The sequence below is a fragment of the Haliotis rubra genome, unplaced genomic scaffold (genome assembly GCF_003918875.1).
Source record: "Haliotis rubra isolate DU_JTF1 unplaced genomic scaffold, ASM391887v1 Scf1706, whole genome shotgun sequence".
NCBI classification, from domain to species: Eukaryota; Metazoa; Mollusca; class Gastropoda; order Lepetellida; family Haliotidae; genus Haliotis; species Haliotis rubra.
Genome location: NW_025765677.1, coordinates 93,806 through 119,092, shown reverse-complemented (window position 1 = coordinate 119,092; position 25,287 = coordinate 93,806). Strand labels below are relative to the sequence as shown.

The 25,287-nt window shown below is 40.6% G+C and overlaps 1 protein-coding gene across 1 annotated transcript; it reads right to left on the bottom strand.

Moving 5' to 3' along the window:
• Positions 1-11,644: 11,644 nt before the first annotated feature.
• On the bottom strand, positions 11,645-13,294 carry LOC124272583 (iduronate 2-sulfatase-like). Its single transcript, XM_046707786.1, has one exon. The coding sequence runs from the start codon at positions 13,254-13,256 to the stop codon at positions 11,706-11,708; it is 1,551 nt and encodes a 516-aa protein (XP_046563742.1). The 5' UTR covers positions 13,257-13,294; the 3' UTR covers positions 11,645-11,705.
• Between the last annotated feature and the right edge of the window lie 11,993 nt (positions 13,295-25,287).

Sequence of the window (25,287 nt, the reverse complement as noted above, 5' to 3'; positions counted from 1 at the left end):
GACGTCTGCTCTCCTTCTCACACAGCTAGCGCCATGAAGTCACACATGCGCAGGGCAATATCATGGGACTTCCTCATCACGTGACTGACGGGATATAAACACCACACAAACCAACTACTGTCAACACCACACACAACTACAAATACGGCAATAGACCAGACCAACATAGAACATGGGTTTTGTGGGTTTGTTATTACATAAATGTCACCCGTGAAGATCCTGGTTAGAATTGATCTTCAGTAACCCAAATCTTGTCGTAAGAGGCAACTAACGGCATCGGGCGGTCAGGCTCGCAGGCTCATTGACACATGTCATCGGTTCCTAATTACGTAGATCGATGCTCAAGATGCTGATCAAATAACCTTTTATATCTCGAAAAGAGCTTGAACAGTGCAGCTGGTTAAAGGCCGTGTTGACCTCAGACGCGTCTATTAGGAAGAGCTCCTCTCCAGCCCAGCTGAAATTACCCCCATACTGCCGGAAGTAAGGTCCGATGCACCAGATGTGGCTTTTGTGCCAGGGTTAGGTCTGCTGGTGAGGACGGCTGTCCTGCTCGGATTGCATAAAGCCACTGAGACATAAGCTCGCTTGAGTAACAGGGATCTGGCAGGAAGCGCATCAAGATTCGGAGTGTGCATCTTTGGATGAACAGGAAATGGCATATCTCAGGTAGGCCCCAACATTGGGTATCATATCATCTGAAACCAGCAAGAAATCATTCTTCTTTGCATGAACACTTCCTAGGAATACCAAGTGCCAGAGCAATATCTTCATCATACTTCTCGATGACTGCCTCACGTACACTGAAACAAGCTTAAATCCTAATCAAGGACCCACTGAGCTGTTTGATTTTTATAGACTACATTCTGTGGTAGGGCTTGTTTATCTTTCTAAAGCAGTTGAGCTGATTAAATATCATTGGGTTGTTTTGATGGTGTTGGTCTTTATGATTCTAATTCATGTGGGTAAACGAATTTTAATTTTGACCATTGTTAAACGAAACTGTATGATTAGATTTTGCAAACCATACGCCAAGCAGATCAGCAAGCTATTGGTGCCTATGGGCATGTCTTCCATTTACCTAGATGCCCCAGCAAAAGAGTGATTCATGATTTTGTGAATGATTTTCAGATTTCGGTGGCTTGTTGCGTATGGTCCTTGTTTTAACTGACATAAGCTATACTGTTCTGTATATTGTGTCCTTGTTGTAACTGACATAAGCTATACTGTTCTGTGTATGATGTCCTTGTTTTAACTGACATAAGCTATACTGTTCTGTATATTGTGTCCTTGTTTTAACTGACATAAGCTATACTGTTCTGTATATTGTGTCCTTGTTGTAACTGACATAAGCTATACTGTTCTGTATATTGTGTCCTTGTTTTAACTGACATAAGATATACTGTTCTGTATATTGTGTCCTTGTTTTAACTGACATACGCTATACTGTTCTGTATATTGTGTCCTTGTTTTAACTGACATAAGCTATACTGTTCTGTATATTGTGTCCTTGTTGTAACTGACATAAGCTATACTGTTCTGTATATTGTGTCCTTGTTTTAACTGACATAAGATATACTGTTCTGTATATTGTGTCCTTGTTTTAACTGACATACGCTATACTGTTCTGTATATTGTGTCGTATTTTGATCATATTTTTTCTGATCATGTTTATATTTATCCTAGTACCTATGGGCATGTCTTCCATTTACCTAGATGCCCCAGCAAAAGAGTGATTCATGATTTTGTGTATGATTTTCAGAATTCGGTGGTTTGTGGCGTATGGTCCTTGTTTTAACTGACATAAGCTATACTGTTCTGTATATATTGTCCTTGTTTTAACTGACATAAGCTATACTGTTTTGTATATTATGTCCTTGTTTTAACTGACATAAGCTATACTGTTCTGTATATTGTGTCCTTGTTTTAACTGACATAAGCTATACTGTTCTGTATATATTGTCCTTGTTTTAACTGACATAAGCTATACTGTTTTGTATATTGTGTCCTTGTTGTAAATGACATAAGCTATACTGTTCTGTATCTTGTGCCGTATTTTGATCATAAGTTTTCTGATCAATTTTATATTTATCCTAGTCATTTTGCTCACCCACTTACTCTGTCACTACAATCATATCTTGGGACATTTTTCCGTCCTTCATGTAATGGTTATTAAGTAATTTCTCTTTATGTTATGTACTTTGGTCGAATATATCTCCTCTGTACATACATCTGAATGCAATACACCAATCATTTGTCTCTTTCAAATAATAATATCTTAAAATTGTATTCATTCAGACATTTGTTAATCAATATTTTGACACCTGAAAACAACTTTAAACATTTCTCAACTTTGAAGGGAATGTGAGAAAGTCAGTATCACTTTACACAACTTTTTTTTCGATATGAAGGCAAGAGTCTCTAGACATGGATGTTACACACACGTTCGTTTTTCACTCCTTTGCACCTGGTTAATGAACTATGTGTTTGTGATGTGTTTCAGTGTATGACAGTACGAACATCCCATGTACAAAATGTGAGCGAATATGTCTCCTGTGTTCAGTAACTGTGTCTCAAGCACAACAGCAGGACATTTCATTCTTAGAGTTGAAATGACAATGGTTCTCTTTACTATTTTTTATGGTTTTGTTATGACAAAAATAAAAGATTCAATGTTGTTGCAGACGTTCTAAGCACACTTCATGTAGAGTTTTTAAACCACTGATATTCAAAAAGCATCAAGAAGATGGTTGAATATTTTCTCATTACTTATAGGTTATCTTAAGAAGTAGAAAACTTAAGAAATCTGTTGAAAAATTAGAGATTCCAGATGACGAAGAAATTATGTACCTGACTTTGAAACTTTTCCATTTATGTGTTTAACGGTGGTGAGAAAAGGGAGGGTTTACCTTTCGTTAAGTGTCCTAGGGAGATGGAATGTTGATGAGTGGAAACTGTCTAAGGAGATGTGGACATACCTAAACGAACAGAAAGTCGATGATTAGCATCAGGATGTTTGCGATGATTATTGCCCAACTTCTTGGATTTTAGGGAGGAATTTACCGGGTTATGGATCATGAAAGGAACGTTTATCACCCTACTCTCCAGGTGTAAGATTTCCAAATCTGGTACTATGTTTGTTGAGAAAACAGTTCTACTCGTGGTGTTTTTTTTATGATTCGGCTGATTTAAAATCTTTGCTTAAAGGATTGCATATTGCCACTTTCAGATGCTATATCAGAGTGGTTTTTTGTTGTACTGGTGCGAATCTTCAGTTTGTGAATTTGAAGACGAGTTTTGTTTCTGGATTGGATCAGGTGGGTTTTCCGAAAATCTCTTTTTAAAGCGTATATTTGCTTGTTTTGAATTCTATGGCGGCGGGAAAATGTTTGGCTGCTCATTTTGTTTGTTAAGAACCCGACAATTCGTAAACTACTGAACATCCTGAAAAGGAAACTCCACGAATGTTTCAGTTACTTGTGTACTGTCTGTACAAATGTCTTCAGAAATGTTTTAAATTATGATTGGGCTAAACATTTTGTAGCTAATTACAAGACCTGTCCAAACTTTCAATAGAGTGTTCAACATACTGGCAATTTGGTTGTTGTGAAACCAGTTTTAGGTTGGTTAGTGTAGTTTCAGGGTAATAAACATAATTTCTCAAGGATACTGTTTTGATTAGGAAACAGAGTTGCCGAATAATCTTGCTGTTAATGAGTGGAAGGTGTTCATCAAATTGCTCTTCCAAGAACATATGAAAAATACTATTCAATACGTCATTAAACAAATTAAGTCTGGTACATATTGTAACACCCTTTGGGTGCTCGAGTGAAGACAAATAACAAAAGGAAATGAAGAAGTAGGGAAAGCTAAGTTTGTAATGATGAATGCCATGTCAAAATGAAAGCATAGATACTTAAAAAGTACCTTCCATTTACTGATGGCATAGCTGAATACGTTAGTCCGTAGTCAAACAATTCTGAAGTTTTTGCTAACTTCGATGTAAGTTATAGGCAAGATGCCATTTGAGATGATTTCAGCAAATGTCTCTTGGTGCTTCTTAAGTAATGTTCATGTGTAATCTTAGTGAGCTATTATGATATGCTTAATGAGTTAGCTAGCTGATCTATCAAAATAATATGTGTGTGGACGGGATGGAATTATATAATTAGTGATCTGTGATGGTTTGTTCACTGAGTTATGAGTGAGTGAGTGTCATGTAAAGCTGAGTAAGCTGTGATGATAAACGTAGTTAGTGAACTGAAATGCCATTATCCTCATTCAGCTGTGGTGATACGCTCAGTGAACCTTGGCACTGAAATGTTGCTTCCAGAAACGTGGTTGCGTGCCTTTCACTACCACCAGCCTCAGTACTGAGGGCTATAACAGTAATGTGATAGTATAATTTCTCATAATATCATGTTTCGTTTTTGAAAATTCACATTATTGGTTGTCAGATTATCGTTTTCTGCAGGTCCACTCAATACCAACAGTACTAGAATGTAAATGTATACAAAGAATATTGTCTTTAACGTAAAGTATTAGTCAGATCAAAACCGACTTTGAAACATTTGGACTTTTTGGTTGTTGGTTTGCTGTTTCGTACATTTAAACTATGATAAACAGATTAGGTAGCCGCATTTACCAGATGAACAGAAATTCACACTTAATTGTAAATGAAAACAACATAAGGAAAAATACATCTTTTCACAAGAATCATTTATATCTCGAGTCTTAAGTTTTGAACAGAAAAAGCAATTCTAGTTGGTGTGGATGACTTTTTCAATGGCGTCTATTAGGAAGCGCTCCTCTCCAGCCCAGCCTCAGGTTTCTAGACAGCTCAACGATGACGTCTTTGTAGGATGGATCATCTGCTCGGTTATAGTTCTCCTCTGGGTCTTTCGTATGATCATAGAGTTCAACTCCAAGCTGCTCGTCCCACATTGGTTGATAGAATGGCCTGCTCTTGAAGTTAACCCACTCTGTGTATCGATACTCTTCTGTCCTCATGGTGTATCCCATAACTGTCTCACCTATCAGTCAATTGCCTATTCTGGCATACTCAGAGAATGCTGCAGTTTTCCAATTGTCCGACGTCGGGTTTGTCATAAGTGGCACCATGCTTGTACCCTCTGTACACAGACTGACATTTTGAGAGTTTGGTGGACACAGGCCTACTTTAGGAAGTCCTGCAGCTTCAACGAGCGTAGGATACAGATCAACGAATTCTGTAAGTTTCTCAGTGACAACACCATGATCAGTAACTCCGGGAACATGAATCATCATAGGAGCATGGGTAGCATCTTCAAAGTTCGTCATCTTTGCCATTCACCATTTTCCCCAAATGCCATCCATGGTCACCCCAGAAGGATATTATGGTATTATTAGTCAGACCCTGGTTATCGAGCTCTGCAATGACCCTTCCAAGTTCATAATCTATGTAGCTTATGCAGCTGTAATAGGCTTGTCGCATCTCAAGAGTGAGTTGATCGGGAAATGTATAATTAATGCCACCAGCATCAACGTGGTAGGGTAGCATATCTTTATACCTTGTCAGATTATTGAAATTGTGCCAAGCAATTTCTGGCATTCCTACAGGAGCATAGTAATTTGGTGGTAGCCTCAGACTTTCCAGAGGGTAGTACTCCTTAAAGCGGGCAGGGAAGTTCCAAGTAACATGGGGTTTACGAAATCCAACAGCCAGAAAGAAAGGCTGCTCACCTGACTTAGCTTTTGGGGCCACCTCCTTCAGAGCCTGAATTGCATACTCGGCCAGAAGTTGATCCTGAAGTGGTTGAGCTTTAGCTCTTTCCTCTGAGACTGGTTCTATAAGGAGGTTGTCAGCTTTGAGGTAATCATCAGGAGCATGGGCGTATGTATCTGTCCATGAAACAGGATCGTCACCTCCGGAGGAATTTCCTGGATGAAATATTTTCCCCATTCCGATGGTCCTGTAACCATTTTGTTTAAAATACTCGGGCAGTGTAGTGAAATTACCCCCATACTGCCGGAAGTAAGGTCCAATGTCCCAAATGTGGCTTGTTCCAGGGCGCCTGCTGGTAAGGAGGGCCGTCCGGCTTGGATTGCATAAAGCCACTGAGACGTAAGCTCGCTTGAGGAGGAGGGATCTGGCAGCAAGCGCATCAAGATTCGGAGTGTGCATCTTTGGATGAACTGGAGATGGGTAATCTGGTCCGTCGTAGGCACCAATATTGGGTCTCATATCATCCGAAACCAAAACAAAACATTCTTCCTTGCATGAACTATTCCCAGGCACAACAAGACCCAGAGTTTCATCATGCTTCTCGATGAATACCTGAAGTACATGGATACTACGTGAAATCTTCAATGAGGACACATGCGATGTTTAATATTTATATGCTAGTTTCTATCTAACTAGAACTGGGTGTGCTTCTTTATCTTTCTGAAGCAAACATGTGCCTATTTTATCAGTCGTCTGTTAGTCAAGAAGTGACACCTGGCATTTTCCAAATATTTCAGATTGTATCACATTTTTCTTTATTCTGTTTCTGAGATTAACCTTTTCATGTAAACAGTGTTTAAATTTCTTCATTGGCATTTTGTCACATCCTTCAACTGAGTAGCCACCCGCGCCGTTTGATGTAAAGACAAACAAACAAACAAACAAACAAACAAACACAGGAACTTATAGTCCAAGTCAAAGTAGGGAATTGCATCAGGTATCATTTTCTTATGGACGACAATTTTAGAAACTTTTAAAAGCTTGACTGATGAAACATTGTTTAGTAAACATATTTTACATGACATTGTATGAAATGTGCCAACAAAGTGATATGATAGCTATGATAGGGTGTGCATTTTGACTCTAAAATGTGTTGTTGCTGGAATATCTTTTGACGAAAGTTCTTATCACTTTGAAAATGTGAGCCTTATTTTTCTTATTGAGTAGACATATATTCAAGTATATATTGTATGTTGATGAGTTTCGTTTTTGATCATTTTTTCTTATTGGTGTCACAGGTTGATGTGACAGATTTGCACATGTAGCACAGCGCCCCTGGCTCATTTCACAATTATTTTTGTCCCCAGCAGGCTGCCATACTGATGAGCTGACTGCCAGCAGGTACATCCTGGGCTCTGACACATTCTGCTTCTGTAGTCTGTGAAGCAGACAGACGATGGCTGTCAGGTTCATACAATTTATATATTACAAGTATGCAGTTGTTGAATGAAGTGTTAATATTTAAAATAGTTTCTAGTATATTTACTAGTCAGGTGTAACCCTGTATATTCATATAGTAAATATATTTAATATTACAAGTTAGGCTAAGTAACCATGAGCTTTGATAATCATGTAAACATGTATTAAATGTCAAAATGACAGTTTCACTGTAAACCTGCCATGTTGGCAATGACAGCCGGTTTTATGTGAGTTCCATATTATAGGTTAATGGCACAATAAGAGTTGTAACAGCAGACGAGTGGTCGAGTTTAAATCCTGCGACATTAATTCTGAAACAGTTATGGTTAAAGCAGGGACCTTGCTGCTGCTTCTGTTGTTGTTCCTATCAGGGTATTGAATTGCAACCGTTTGTACCTCCAAATACGTTACTTTACTCGTGTATAGCGGATACATTTGCACTACATGAACGTAGTGTATCATCACCAATACTGATGGTGATGATGAGCCACAGTCAAAGACATTCCTCACATAAGACGGCTTAGTTTCAGACCCAAAATGTTCAACGTGTCTTGCATCTTTGACGTCGAGTGAGTGTGTGAGTTAATATTTAACGTCACATCGGCAATATCTCAGCCATATCGTGACGAAAACAATTTATATAATACAAAAATGAAAACATTGTGAAGAGTTAAACCTGTCGACGATGGACAGTAAAAATACTAGAGTATCACAGATATGAACATAAAACTAGCATGTAAAACTAAAACAGTGTAATTAAAGAAGACAATACAATATAAAACACGGGCTATAGATCGCCAGCATCTGAAGGTAGATCACCATACTAGGAACCATGGGGACTTACATTACTTTTGCTACCTGCATGGAGCCTAGCTGGATTTACACCATCCCTTCAGCCGCTGGCGATTGTCGGAAAATTTAGCCGAAATGTAAAAGAACAAAAATACTACGTTTAAAAACTTGGTACGTGAAAATTTTACTTTGAAAGTTCTTGACGTCGATAATCGAATACCTGTGACAGCCACGATGCTGTCCATCAGACCTTTTCCACGACGCTATATTGACTTCTTTGGCATTTAAAGGTTGGTGTGATGAATAAGGGTTCCATGATAGTTCCTCATAACAATATATACTCACCAGCATTCTAAAATTCTCCATTCATCACGATGGATTTCAGCATGGATTTCAATGAATGTGACTAACATGAAGTCGAAGAGCATGTCTATTTGAAAAACAGTGTTAGAAACGAGATCCTGTTCCTGACTCCAAAACGTAAGAACATGCGCCCACGCCATGAAAAAAGCGAATTACGTTCAGAAATCGTGATAACTGTGACCTGAAACGCAGGTGTATGAGAAACGATTCTCATTGCTTCACTAACGATTATGAAACGAGGACAGAGATGCCGAGGTTAACACCTCAGGAAAACGCACGTGCTCTAGGCATGATTCAGGTTGGCACCAGGAGCAGGAACATAGATGTAGCCATCGTTAAGCCACATCAGCAGAGAGGCGGCACCCGTGACCTCCCACGACCTTGGCAACAACGTGTCACGACGCCCCGTCAGGAACGTCATATAGTCCGTGACCATATCCGTGATCGGACGCTGCCAACTGCCAGGATTGTTGCACTAGTTCAAGGTCGACGTGGGGTCATCAGCGCCGACACCGTGCGACGCCGTCAACAAGCCGTAGGGCTCCATGCTCGACGTCATTACATTGGACCAATTCTGACTGACAGACACATGAGTGTATGCAATGGGTTAACAGGCAGCATGTTCAATGGAGGTTACAACAGTCGCATGGTGTAGTAGAGTGCCTGCGTCAATCCATGCAGATTTTGAACAGTAGGATCTCTAGCTCGATAGTCACAACGATGTTCAATGGGATTCATATTGGGATTCTCCTTGCTGGCCATAGCGTTGGTCTACAAATGGGCATTCATTGCTGGAGTGAGTGAGTTTAGTTTTACGCCTCACTCAGCTAAGCACCATGAGTACATGAGAACCATATCTTTTTCAGATATTCTGTTCATTCCATATATGCTAGGGTATGGTCGTTCTTTGGACCAAAAATTAAAATTAAAATAAAATGGTACTTAATTAATGGTCATAAAATGAGGAAGGTAAGATACTTCATGAATGACAACTTATTCACTATATATAACAGTAGTTGTCATCCATAAAGCACCCAAACTTTCTGTTTACTCATCCACTTCTAAAATGCTATTCAAAAAAGTGATAATGCTTATGTGTACAGTTTACGCATTTTCGATCATGATGTACTAGTCGGTCCTGATAATATGACTCTAAGTGTGCTGTGATGGAAGACTTAATGCATTGCACGGTATTTAGTATTTTGAGTTAGTATTTTGAAATGATAAACTCGGTGAGCCCTTGGCAACAACTCCAGCCCAGGACAGATCAATCAGAACGACTGCACTAACAACTTGCAAACTACAACTCAGAGAGGAGAAACTGTCTGGGCAGATATACAGTACCAAAACTTAGTGCACATAATATACACTAAACGCCAAAACATACGTCACCCTCCTTCCTTAACAACGAAGGGACCTATCTTCAGCTGGCGTTGTGATGCGTGGATTCTTGTCTGTCTACGGTGACACCAGTCTGTCTGTTGCGCTGAATCAGTCCGTGATACGGTGGCATCCGAGGGCGTTGGCAACAGCATTGTATGTCGACCCCATCTGCACCATCCCAATGGCTCTTTCTCTCTCTTCAGCTGTTAATCATGGCTTATTTCTTGTACTTGTGTATCATATCATACATTCTAGTATCTCTTTATACCCTATAGAATCATTCTACACGTGGAATTTAAGCAAATAGTGCGTGGATATGTGCGCTATATAAATGTCCACTAATAAAATAATAAATAAATGCTGCCTGAATATAGCTACGTTTTGGCGATTGATATAGCTATGTGTAAACAGAAAATGGAAAAATGTTACTTTGCAAGCAAAAATGGTAAAAAAGATTATATTAGGTGTTCCTAAACACTTTTTCATAATATCAAAGACACGTTTTACTTGTTTTTCACTGATGCAAATCAGCAGGAAATGTTTTAAAATACTGAACTTGGTTGCAAATTACAACTCAGAGAGGAGAAACTGTCTGGACAGATGTACCATACCAAAACTTAATGCACACAGTATAAATCACCGTCAGTGGTGTAGGGAAGATCACAACTGGGATAGTCGAGATCGGTTTCAACTTGTATTTCCATATTAATGGAGGTTCACTCTTGATGACCATTACCGAAAGAATGGAGTTTTCATGGCGTCTAATTATCAGTCTTATGGACAGCAGCATCGTACAGCATGATCAGTTCGGTCATTGGTCCATCATGGCATGGGACGGTATCACATTGACTGGCCGAAGTGCCGTCTATATTGTCCATGGCACAGTCACAGGGAAATCCTATTGGGATGTCATGATCACGACTAATTGCGGTGCTGCAAGCAAGATTATGGTTTATTTTAACATTCATTTTGTTTGTTGTCTTCAACCCCGGACAAATCCAATGCTGTTCATGGCATCCCAATTGCTTAGATCGTTGCTCCTGCTCTTGGATTATGTGTTTTAGACTAGATTGTTTACAGACCACCTTTACATAGCTTGAATATTACTGAGTGTAGTATTACACAACGAACGAAATCAGTGTGTGGTTGGAATGAAATTTTACTCTGAAGTGTGAGTTCTGATATTTTGCCAGATCAAAACCCACTTTGAATCCATTTGAAATTATACCAATGTGTTTGTCACCATTTCACACAACAGCAGATGTCACCGCCACAATAGTAACCACAGACATATCAAATAAGGTATCAAAGCAATTCAAAATTGGACATTTTGGTTGTTGGTTTGTTGTTTTGTTAAATTAAAAATTTCCGTATACCGGGAAATTTTCAGGGTACTAAAATTTCAAGGTTTGAGACTCCCAGAGCTTTCGAGGTGATTTAAATTTCGGGGTTTGGGGACCAACAATATATAAACATTTTAGAGAATTTTAATTTCGAGGTTAGAAGAAAGTGGCCAGAAACATCACTTACCGGACCAATACTCACTGAGCTATCGGCAAAACTCCTAGTAGCCAGTGATAACTGCCGTCTGACTGTTATAACTACCGGTATACCAGTCCATGGCAGCAATAATAGTAATGAAAGCAAACGTTTGATCTTTTGTTGTGATAAATGACCCATGAAACACTCTGTCGGGAGAGTTCAAACATGACGCCATTTTTCTCTCAGTCGATATTGTTTTCTTAACAACTAAGCATGTATGCATGTGTCTCTGCTGTTGTAGATAGATACCTCGAAAATTTCCCGGTATACGGTAGGGTAACACTCTGTGAGTTTATGAACTTCTGTTCATTCTGACAATTGAAGTTCAGGATGAATTCACACCTAATTGTAAGTGGGAACAACATAAGGAAAATACACATATGTATTTGGATCATTTTTATCTCGAGAAGTTTCGAACGGTAACAATTTGCTGGTGATGACTTCAAACGCGTCTGTGAGGGATAACTCCTCTCCAGCCCAGCCTCAGGTTTCTAGACAGCTCAACCCTGAGGTCTTTGTAAGCTGGATCATCTACTCGGTTATAGTTCTCCTCTGGGTCTTTCATGTGGTCATAGAGTTCAGCTCCAAGTTGCTGGTCCCACAGCGGTTTATAGATTGGCATGGCCGTGAAGTTAACCCACTCCGTGTATCGATACTCTTCAGTTCTCATGCTGTAACCAATAACTGAATCCGTTTCTATTCCATTGCCTACTCTGGAATACTCAGAGAATGCTACATTTTTCCAATCGTCTAATGTCGGGTTTGTCATAAGTGGCACCATGCTTGTACCCTCCGTACACAGACTGACATTTTGAGAGTTTGGTGGACACATGTCGAGTTTAGGAAGACCTGCAGCTTCAACGAGCGTAGGATACAGATCAACGAATTCAGTGATTTTTTCGGTGACAACACCATGATCAGTAACTCCAGGAACATGAATCATCATAGGAGCATGGGTGGCAGCTTCAAAGTTCGTCATCTTTTCCCATTCACCATTTTCCCCCAAATGCCATCCATGGTCACCCCAGAAGGATATTATGGTATTATTAGTCAGACCCTGGTTATCGAGCTCTGCAATGACCCTTCCAAGTTCATAGTCGATGTAGCTTATGCAGCTGTAATAGGCTTGTCGCATCTCAAGAGTGATTTGGTCGGGAAATGTAAAGTTAATATGACCAGTGTCTGCCACGTGGTAGGGTTGCATATCTTTAAAAATAGTCAGATTAACGAAACTGTGCCAAGCAATTTCTGGTATTCCTACAGGAGCATAGTAATTTGGTGGCAGCCTCAGACTTTCCAGAGGGTAGTACTCCTTAAAGCGGGCAGGGAAGTTCCAGGTGATATGGGGTTTACGGAACCCCACAGCCAGAAAGAATGGTTTCTCACCCGATTTACCTTTTGGGGCCACCTCCTTAATTGCCTGGATGGCATACTCGGCCAGAAGTTGATCCTGTAGTGGTCGTGCTTTAGCTCTTTCCTCTGAGACTGCTTCTATAAGGACGTTGTCAGCTTTGATGTAATCATCATCAGCATGGGTGTAGGGATCTGTCCATGAAACGGGATCGTCACCTCCGGAGGATGATCCTGGATGAAATATTTTCCCCATTCCGATGGTCCTATACCCATTTTGTTTAAAGTATTCGGGTAGTGTAGTGAAATTACCTCCATACTGCCGGAAGTAAGGTCCGATGCACCAGATGTGGCTTGTTTCAGGGCGCCTGCTGGTAAGGAGGGCCGTCCGGCTTGGACTGCATAAAGCCACTGAGACGTAAGCTCGCTTGAGTAAGAGGGATCTGGCAGCAAGCGCATCAAGATTCGGAGTGTGCATCTTTGGATGAACTGGAGATGGGTAATCTGGTCCGTCGTAGGCACCAATATTGGGTCTCATATCATCCGAAACCAAAAACAAAACATTCTTCCTTGCATGAACTATTCCCAGGCACAACAAGACCCAGAGTTTCACCATGCTTCTCGATGAATACCTGAAGTACATGGACACAAACTGAAATCTTCAATGAGGACGTTTTGAATGTTTGACATTTATACGCTACATTGTATCTTACTTAACCTAGGTGTGGCTGTTTATCTTTGTTACAAATATGCTCGCATTATCAGTTGTGTGTGTGTTAAGAGGTCACACCTGGTTTTCAGCAAATGTTTCAGATTGTTTCACGTTTCTTTTTTTCCGCAATGAACAACTATGAATACACAATGCCATTTAGAGAGTGGTCAAGTGTAACATGCATTACGATCCGGTTCGAGTGTTGTCTCTGTTTGCCGATATCTTCCATCTGTCACGATGTCACACGTGTATGTAGCAAAGTCTCTGGCAATTGCATTCTGTGATTAACGCCTTCAATCATGATTTTGGGATGCAATGGTGTTTTGTTGGTGCTGCAAACATCACAAGAGAAAGTTGCATTCAGGGGCTAGTTAAAGTACCAACCTTTTCAACTGAGCTCTGTATTAAATCATAGATATATGGTAGTCTGTGACAGTTTAATACGGCGATCTGTTAATTTCGCGCCATGCGTAAGAGTTTAAAAAAAAACAATTACAATTCTTATACAGCTTCGATTCAACATACAAGGAAACAAGGTAGCAGGACAGTGTCAGGAGTTTTCTTGGAACAGCATCGTAGCCGCACTACTTCATTAGAAAGAGGTAGATCGAACTTCAAACAGAAAGTCCAACTAGAAAGCTAATTTGAGCAAGCATCGTTGTTCATGGTGGTATCGCATTTTCAGAAAGTCATTAATCTGAAAACGGCATTCAGAGGTGGCAAAGGTGTCTTGGATGCCAAGTTTGACATTTGTGGCGGATACCTATTTTACTAACTTTCAAGGACTCTGTGAATTTCCATCCTAGTTTTCAGTGTTTCAACAGGTGTTTGTTCACACGGCGCAGTGGCTTGTTGCAATGGAAACTTTGTGGCATGTGGTCGCGCGCTATGCCAGAGATAGCCAACACACTTACTGACGCTGAAGAAACTGTGGATTTTCTGATTACCTCACCAAGGTGGTGTGAAATTGTGCAGACATACGGCGGTCAAGGCAGATAACATGACTGTCAAGGCTGTTGTTAAAAGTTCAACTAAACTCCTAAGTCATATTTACGACACACTTTCCCGATGTATGGCTACACAAAAGTTGCCCCTTTAAAGCAGAGTATATATCAACTGGATGATCTGTTTTATTTGTGCCGATCTACGAGCTAGGATATAATGAGTAAGCTGTGATATACTCAGTAAGCTGTGATATACTCAGTAAGCTGTGATATACTCAGTAAGCTGTGATATACCCAGTAAGCTGTGATATACCCAGTAAGCTGTGATATACTCAGTAAGCTGTGATATACTCAGTAAGCTCAGACATTGGCGGATCCAGGGGTGGGTGGGGTGTTTACTAACACACACACACACACACACACACACACACACACACACACACACACACACACACACACACACACACACACACACACACACACACACACACACACACACACACACCTTTGAAAATTCCTGGATCCGCAGCCACAAGGCGCACCAAATTAATGTGACTTTCCCATCCTTACGAGGTACCCATTCACAGCTGGGTGGACTGGGACTCATAGTCATAGTAATATCCCAATACTCACGACGGAAAATTTAAGGAAACATTTGATTAAATATCGGCTTGGTTTGTTAGAACTTTTTGTAAATGAAGGAAGAAAACATTCCATTGCAAAATCGAAACGAATCTGTCAGTTATGCGATATAGAAATAGAAAACGAAATTCACTTTGTGTTCGTCTGTCCATTTTATAGTGACCTTCGAAAGAAATATATTAAAGATTATTTGATAGGATGCCGCCATTCATATATATAGTCCTATTTTCGTATATACGCTTCCGTATATATTTTAACGACTAAGAACGAATCCCATATATTAAACCTTTCACTATATATTAAACATGCACTAGTTAAAAGAAATGAACTGTTTAAAGAACTTGTGACTTCCTGTGTGTAAGAGTATGATGTGTATATACTCCCTTGTATATGGGTCAGAGGCCTTCTGTACAATAAACCTTTCTGACTTTTGACTCTGACACTCGGCTACCCTACCGCTTTTCCTCATTTACGTTTCCTTCCATCATTCGGCTTTTACCACGGTAACGATGGAGCCGTAGTATAATCTATTCTCTCTCCGTAAACATAAACTAAACATCAGCAATTACGGTAATGTATGACCGCATAAGTTATCTTCTCTCAGAGTCACACAGGACAACGTAAGTTATCAACTCACCTGGTCACACATGCCATATTACAATGTCAACGCATGGAGTCACATATAACAACAAACATTTTCGGATCACAGAGTCACTTATCACAATGTCGTTTGAGCAACACCGACACAGGTGGCCGAGTAGGCTAAGGCGCCGCAATTCCCTCTGCACATGAGCAACCCACTGGGTTTGAATTCTGGTTTGTCACTCCCGTGCGTTTCACCCACTCACACGTGTTAATCTAATTGTTATATGAGTTTAAAATGTCCCAGTCCAAAATAGTTCGTCCGTACTCTCCATACTCACTCACCCACTGTACTGCTCGTGAAATGTACAGTACACAATTACTGAGTGTAGAGCGTCGTGCAACACACCATGCAATCAGTAGCTGATAACGAGCTTGATAGAGAAACAGAGAACAGTTCCACGAGGAAGTAATTCTACCACCGTGATACTGTAACAATCATGGTCGTACAGCCACAGATACAGCCCTTTCAATACAAACCGATATGTTTGTTGTATGAAAAAAGCTAAATATATTTAATGATTGCCTCTTCAATCGCAATCGTTTCAAAACAGCTGCTGCAACTTCTACAACTCAGCTACAGCTACAACCATATTTGAATGTGATATCAGATGATGAATTTAACTGATACATCTGAGATGATAAAACGGGTCTTGCACAAATTGTCAAATTGAGAATCCACGGACAACTTTGAGTCAAAATAGACACCAATGTTTTTTTACTCGGGGTGAGAAATCTATAACAAAGTTACCTATCACAAGTTTTAAATTCTTGTCAGTTGACATCTGAAGCTGTTGCCAAGAGCCTACCAACACAGCCTCAATTTTCCCATCGTTAAGTTTCAATTTGCCTCATGTCATCCATGATTGTTTTTCGTACACTTGTTTTCTGAAGATTTAGCAACTTCTGAAAGTTCAAAACTATGCAGGACTTGAGTATCATCAGCATAATATGATTGGTGACCAAGATCATGTCGTTTTATGAATCCACCAAGTTGATTGGTATATATCACAAAGAGTAACGGACCCAGAACCCATCCCTGTGGTACTCTACATGTAAGATTGGCACAGCACGATTGTTTGTCTCCTGTGATAACATGCTGGCTTCGGCTGTCAAGATAGGATTGGATCCAGGTAAGAGGAACACCAAGAATGTTCATCTCGTCCTTATCTCGTTGAATGAGCTGTTGATAATCCACCGTGTCAAACGCCGCTGAGAGATCCAATAATGTAAGAGACGCCACATGGCCCTTGTCAACGCAATAATGCTGCCTCGGATAGGCAGACTGAAAGTAATCCAGCAGTTTGTTGTTCACCAGATGTTCTCTCAACCTTACAGTTGCTGCCTTCTCCAAAATCTTTGAAAGAAAAGTAAGATTAGATTCATGTCTATAATTACTCAATGAATTTTTAAAAGAGGTCTGATAACTGCCTTCTAGACAAGCTAGTGTTTATTATGTCAGTAATGGCCGGCAGCAAGTGAGTGAGTGAGTATGTTTTACACCGCTTTTAGCAATATTCCAGCAATATCACGGCGGGCGACACCAGAAATGGGCTTCACACATTGTACCCATGTGGGGAATCGAACCTGGGTCTTCGGCGTGGGCCGACATCAAGATGTCCAAATGAACGAAAAGCTGTTTGGTAGGAAGTGGGTCCAACAACAAGATCCACAATTTCACGAAGGGTATCACTTGTTGCCTTTGGAGGCAGATCCTCATGTTTAGACCTATACTTGATCTTTGCGGTTTTATCCTCAAAATAGCCTGACAAAGAGTCACTCACTGTTATGTGAACACCCACTGTATGTACTCACTGTGATGTGAATACTCTCTGTATGTACTCACTGTGATGTGAATACCCACTGTATGTACTCACTGTGATGTGAATACCCACTGTATGTACTCATTGTGATGTGAATACCCACTGTATGTACTCATTATGATGTGAATACTCTCACTGTATGTATTCCCTCACTGTGATGTGAATACCTCTCTGTATGTGTACCCCTGTCACTGTGATGTGAATATTCCCCTGTATGTACTTCATGTGATGTGTGAATATTCCCCTGTATGTACTCACTGTAATGTGAATGTACCTCTCGTTGTGATGTATGTACGTCGTGTGATGTGAGTATTTCCCCGTATGTACTCACTGTGACGTGAATACTCACTGTATGTATTCACTGAGATTTCAATACCCCATGTATGTACTCACTGTGACGTGAATGCTCCCCCCTCCCCCCTCGCCTTCCTGTATGTACTCATTGTTATGTGAATATCCTCTGTATGTATTCATAGGTTAAACGAAAATATTGTAACCCATTTGTACCGTGTTTTCCTTGTTTGAAATAACAGAATCAATGCGTCAGCTATCTTTATAAATCTATCCAATCATATACTATATATACACCCCAGCAAATTATTCACTGTAGCAAGTTTTTCCTCCATTCTCAGTTGTGGATTTGTAGTGAAGCCAGGATATTTTCACACTTGCTGTCAGATGTATGTATATCTTTCTTAATATTTAAACTTGTGAGGATCCGGGCTAGAATTGGTCTTCAGCAATCCGTGCTGCCGTAAGAGGGGACTAACGGGAACGTGTGATGACAGATCAGTGTGTTCAGGCTTGTTGACTTGTTAGACACATGTCTTCGTATCCTAGTTGCGTATATTGATGTTCATACTGTTGATCACTGGATTGTCAGGTCAAGATTGGATATTTACAGACCGCCGCCATGTAGCTGGAATATTGCTGATTGCGGCGTTAAACAACAAACAAAAGAAACATAAGTTTCATTTCAGTGTTTTCGCAGTATTTACAATTTTAACTAGATTTACTAAATACTCTTTTACTCTTGAGTCTGTTTTGTTTATCTTCCTAAGTGGGACAATAGATATTGGCTCATAAAGAGCCGGGTAAGAATTGATCTTCAGGAACCCATGCTTGTCGTAAAGGCGACTAACGGGATCGGGTGGTCAGGTTGCTGACTTGTTGACACATGTCATCGGTTCCAAATTGCGTAGATCGATGTTCATGTTGCTGATCACTGGATTGTCTGGTCCAAACGAAATAGTAGACATTGAGTGACATTAAGCAACTATCTCCGTGGACATATCACAACGATGAAATGTCAGTACTGTGCTTAACAATATGCCGCTCGTCTTTCGATAGGCGTCGACATCTTCCCCAGTACCTTCATCAACGTTTGGTGGCAGGCCTCAATCCTCAATTCGCTACTAACAGTGTGAACTTGAACGTGAACCCGATTTGCCATCCCATGTAATAACATTTCATTCCCGACACTGATTCTGATTCCTCAACAAAATATATCTCCAATGCTCTGAAGCCTGGAAGACACTCAGTTGAGTTTCCATGCTTCCACGTTTGGCTGGCCCGACCCTGACTCGGATAACAGGCCGCCTGGCTGATGATAGAGGCCTAAAACAACATGCACTCGCCTCACTGTTCCACTCTCGGAACGTGGTAGACTCCTGCTATAAAGTTACTACAGTGCCTACTACTCTGTGGCATTGCAACACATGTACTCCGAGAGCGGGGATGGAATCCCAGATGGGACTCAGCCTCAGATACTAGAATCTGTACTTTACTGCAAAAGCGTAACCCAGACACGATGTGTGATGCATGTGAACACTTTCTAAAAGGCATTGTGTATTCTGATACACCGTTTGTCAAATTCTCCCTTATCAGGTGTAGGGGCAGTGATAAATGACAGCTGGGACTTTCCTATGAATCACTATCAAATAGTGAAAACAGGAGTGTATCCCTCCTCCGCGTACACTCTTTTGTAGCAACAGGGACACGGGTGGCCGAGTAGGCTAAGATGCTCACTCACTCACCTCCCTACCCACCCACCCACCCACACGCACGCACGCACTCACGCACCCACACAGCCACTCACCCACTCTTGGTCTAGCCTTTGATTCATTTCCACATTCTCTACTACTCTTGAAATGTACACTGCACAATTATTTAGTTCAAAGGCGCCGTGTAACATGCGATGCAATCAGTAGCTGATAACGAGCTTAATATTCAGCCTTGCTAGAGAAAAACTCCGTCTGAAACACCAAACAGGTCCACGAGGAAGTAATTCTACCACCCTGCTACTGTTACAGTCATTGCTCGTACAGCCACAGATACAACCATTTCAGTGAGTGAACGAGTGAGTGAGTGAGTGAGTGAGTTTAGTTTTACGCCGCACTCAGCAATATTCCATTTGTATGGCGGCGGTCTGTAAATAATCGATTCTGGACCAGACAGTCCAGTGATCAACAGCACGAGCATCGATCCGTGCAATTGGGAACCGATGACATGTGTCAACTAAGTCAGCGAGCCTGCCCACCCAATCCCGTTAGTCGCCTCTTACGACAAGCATGGGTTACTGAACTCTTCGGGTACAACCATATCAATACAGGCCGACATGTGTGTTGTATGACAAACTTTAAAAACAACTAACGATAACCTGCTCCATCGCTACAACACAGCTGCTGCAACTTCTACAACTCAACTACCACTACAACCGTATATGAAAAACTTTATAATCCTGTTCCATCGTCTCTTTAAGTTTACTTTTAATGGATACTGTGTCTCCTTAATTGTATATCAACACCAACGTTATATTTTATTTACAAAATTACATAGGCCCTCAACAGGTATTACATGTACTAGTATGCACAGTCTGACCTTAACAGCCATGAAAACACGAAACATGACTGTCTTATCCAGCGCCTTTTCCGAGTACAGGAAGTTGAGCAATCCAACCCAGTTCCGCACCAAATGTCACCCGCTTGAAAATATTTGTGGTCTCATTCAATATAAGTCAGCGTGTTTAAAAGGACTGTACTAAATATTAAACAAAACATGGTCTGCTGTAATAATTGGGAAAATGAACATTAAAAGAATTACATATTTTTTCACAAAATCATCCAATCACAGCTTCTGGATGATACAATCTGCACCGAAGGCTACGAAAACCGCTTGCTAAACGACTGATTCTGATTTGGTGTAGTATAACCTATAATACACTCTAAGTCTGACCGGTCCCCAGCCTGAAACACGTCATTGAGTAAAAGTTAGGGTATTTCAGTGATCTAACACTATAAATTTGACACAAGTTGGACTCACTGACTCACTGACTCACTGACTCACTCACTCACTCACTCACTCACTCACTCACTCACTCACTCACTCACTCACCCACTCACCCACTCACCCACTCACTCACTCACTCACTCACTCACTCACCCACTCACCCACCCAAAGTTAGGTACGGCAGACAATAGTTTAAAACATATACTCATGCCAATAATGGTTGTCACCCACTTCATGTTTTGTTAATTGGAGAGGGGATGGGGGTGGGGAGGGTGTGAGTAATGTGGGGTTGGGTGGGGAGGTGTGTGTGTGACAACCCCTTCATCCCGTGTTTCACGGTTACAGATGTCAAACAGTCGCAGCCGAAGTTGTCGACATCAACATCCTACCATCTTTGTTTTCATCTGGATCACAACCGTCTACTGTAGGTTATATCCCTCAAGTATCATATATTGTTACTTTCATGGAAGTATATATAATACATTACAGGCCGCCTAATATCTACCGTCAAGTGTCGTCTTTCCTGAGTGTAATGAAGAGTAAGAGACTGACTACAGGCTTAGTTAAGGCAGACAATTGTTTAAAACATATACTCATGCCAATAATGGTTGTCACCCACTTCAATTGTTTTAATTGGAGAGGGGTAGTGGGGTGGGGGTGTGAGGTCGGGAGGGGGGTGTGATGAGGGTGTGTGTGTGTGACAACCATTATTGGCATGAGTATATTTGATCAACATGAAAGGTCCACTGGATTGGGCAAAGGTTTTCAAACTTGGGACGTCTTTCCGTAAACATATATGCAGACAGAGGACAAATGTGTGATTGTTGAACATTGAAATAAAAAACATGGCCCAGACCACAAATCAGTTAAGCAACGCTGGTTACGGAGAGTCCTTGGATGGGTGACTGTGTTTGGCAGCTTGGCTACTGAGAGTTTCTAGGACTTCACTCCTGTCCTACAAAAGACATGAAGCATGTCTCACCTTAGGCTAGTAAGTTTGTTCAAAATTTGTTCCGTTCACCTGCAGTGAATGGGTACCCGGTAGTTTCAGATGGTCTAATGACTGTTAATCTTCTAGCTCCTCGGATGCAGCTGCGTACAAATTAGTGTCACAAAGCGCATCTTGTAGGTGGATATTGGGAGCTCTCCAAATGTATTGATGTGTAAGAGTAGTATGCAACAAACATGACAATCTAATCCCTTTGTTGACATGAGGTACTTTTCACACTTTTCAATATAAATAGATGTGCTATGAAATAATGAGCTTAGAGAATTGCTTGGATCGACAATTGACTTACAACTGATAACGTTTTGCTATGTAATGTAGTTCTAATGGCATTGTAACTGACACATACGAGAAACACCCATGAAGATCCGAAATAAAGCTAGTCTTTTGCTATCCATGCTTGTCGTAAAAGGCGAGTAACGGGATCGGTTGGCCAGGCTCGCTGGCATGGTTGAAAAGTATCATCGTGTCCCAATTGCGTAGATCGATGCTCATGCTGTTCATCACTGGATTGTCCTGTCCACACTCGACTCCCGACCGCCGTCATATAGCTGTTTTTATAGCTTAAAAACATACAAAACATACAAGAAGTTGGTGATTTTCACATGGATTTCAACAAGGGCATGTATTCTGACATGTTGAAGTTTGATAGACAATGCACATGGTAATTGGAACGTGTTATCTAACCTGGGTAAAACCAAAATCAGCTAATCATTTCAGTTATTTAATATTTCGTCAACATAATATTTTGTGACTATTTTGGATATCATTTTCATACAGGTACATCCAAGTTTCACTGCCCACAAATGGTTGAAATTGGCTTGCCAGTGAATCTGACTTGTTACGTAGACTCTACATCAGGGGCCCACTCCTATACAACACCTGGTAGGACGACTGCCGCTACGTGTGATCTGTCGGACGGATATTGTATAATACCTGGTACCTTCACACCGTCAGTCATCAACACTACAACAAGTGTCCTCACTATACCTAAGACACTAAAGACACATGAAGGTGTCTGGAAATGTGTGGATGACGCGGATGATGACCCCGAGACTTGTCATATGTCTGTTGTTAGTAAGTATGAGACCCGTGAAGATCCGGGTCAGAATTGATGTTCAGCAACCCATGCTTGTCGTAAAAGGCGACTAACGGGATCTGGTGGTCAGGCTCGCTGACTTGGTTGACATCGTATTCCAGTGGCGTAGTGGCGCAAAAAGTCAAAGCCAAACAATAACGAGGCTCGAGCACCTGAAGTAATGCAGATGTTGAAAATAACCGTCGACTGACGTGTTGAACTTTGATCAGACATTGACCAGACGTTGTAATTAAGCACCTCACAGCCTCTTATTTCACGCTGATAGTCAGACATTTCATCACGTTCCATAGGTTCAGCTAAAACCTCATAATATATCTTGTGTCTTCACTAACTCACTGTAAGGTGTCATGTACCAATGGATGTGAATTCATTGAGAGGGAAGTGTAACCCACGATTTTAGGGGGTAAATGAATGAACACTCGAATAGCATAATTAAATCAAAATGTGGCTTGTTTTGATATATTGTTTATTTCATCAACTTTATAAAACAACCAGCCAGGATTGTGTTATCTCATTTGACAAAGCACATTAAACTTTCATCTACTTTGCAAAACACATTAGAGAAAGATGAACTGTGTAACTATTTTAATAAAGGTGCCATAGGGTAGCTTAGTGGTCAAAGCCTTCACTCGTCACGCCTAATACCCGGGTTCGATTCTTCACATAGATACAATATGTGAAGTCTAGTTCTGGTGTTCCCCGCAATGATATTACTAGAGTAATGCTATAAGTAAACGATTACCTGCTCCCTCATTCACTCCCTTACCCACTACCTCACTCACTCACGATACCTTTGTAGTGATGTGGCTATACGCCACTGTGGTTACCTGCTTGCAAGATCGACTCGCTGACTTGGCATCTTGGATTTTCCGTATCCCGATGTCGTAGATAGATCTTCATAACGTTGATCACTGGATTGTCAGGTCCAGATTCGATTTTTGTACAGGCCAGGCATACAATAGAAATATAGCAAGAAGAATGTAGCATTAAACAACAAACACACAGGATGAAGCATTACGATCTATTCACCGCCGTTGATAATATAAACATTCATTGTAACAAGTTGTCTCGTTCCTTTCATTGTCTGCTTTGTTGGGATTCGTTGGTATTCCGTTGTATCTTGTCGCTGGATGCATTATGCAATAAACCGACTCATAACTTCCCAGTCATGTGATGTTTTTATGTGTCTACGTGTCTACCACTAACACAGACTTGATTATGCCGTAATATGGAAGCGTATTATTCAGTCTATAATATTACAATCTACGTACATGATACTTAGATCTACTTTCATCTCTGCAGATCATACCTCCATTTACGGAGATGTTACTTTCATCTCTGCAGATCATACCTCCATTTACAGAAATGTTACTTTCATCTCTGCAGACCATACCTATATACGGAAATGTTACTTTCATCTCTGCAGATCATACCTCCATTTACAGAAATGTTACTTTTACCTATACATATCATACCTATATACGGAAATGTTACTTTCATCTCTGCAGATCATACCTTCATCTACAGAGATGTTTCTTCCATCTCTACAGATCATACCTTCATCTACAGAGATGTTTCCTCCATCTCTGCAGATCATACCTTCATCTACAGAGATGTTTCCTCCATCTCTGCAGATCATACCTTCATCTACAGAGATGTTTCCTCCATCTCTGCAGATCATACCTTCATCTACAGAGATGTTTCCTCCATCTCTGCAGATCATACCTTCATCTACAGAGATGTTTCCTCCATCTCTGCCGATCATACCTTCATCTACAGAGATGTTTCTTCCATCTCTGCAGATCATACCTCCATTTACGGAGATGTTACTTTCATCTCTGCCGATCATACCTTCATCTACAGAGATGTTTCCTCCATCTCTGCAGATCATACCTTTATGCACGGAGATGATATCTTAACCCATGGAGATGATATGTTTCACCGATTTACACACGGCTATATCATTCATGGAGATGCAAGGAGATCAAAGTATAATCTTCGTGGACGGTATCGCTAATAGGTATTCATATCGTACTTACATGTATACAACAGTTACATTACTTCAACATAAACAAAACCAACCCATTACAAGACGAACAAAGACAGAAGGCTCTGCTCCCTACACAGCAATGTGTTATATAATGTCATGTGAGCATATTTGAACCTTTTGTAAACTATTCCCTCAAAATCACAATCAAAATCAAATCCGAAGCACAGCACATGTGTTTCCTGGTATATGACAGAGACTTCCGTGTCACGAGATATCAGTGGATGTGATATTTATAGATGAAAGTGGTGGCATTTACAAATGAATGATGTGTACGAGGAAACGTACAAGTCAATTTAATGCATTTATGTTGTTACAAGAAGTTAGCATAATAAAATTATCAAGACTGTGGTTAATAAGTGTATATGTCTAATATCTTCATATCTCTCACATATTGAGATATTGATACAGAAATGCAGGCACAATGGTAACATCATATTGAACATGCTTACGTATTAGTACTGTGAATAT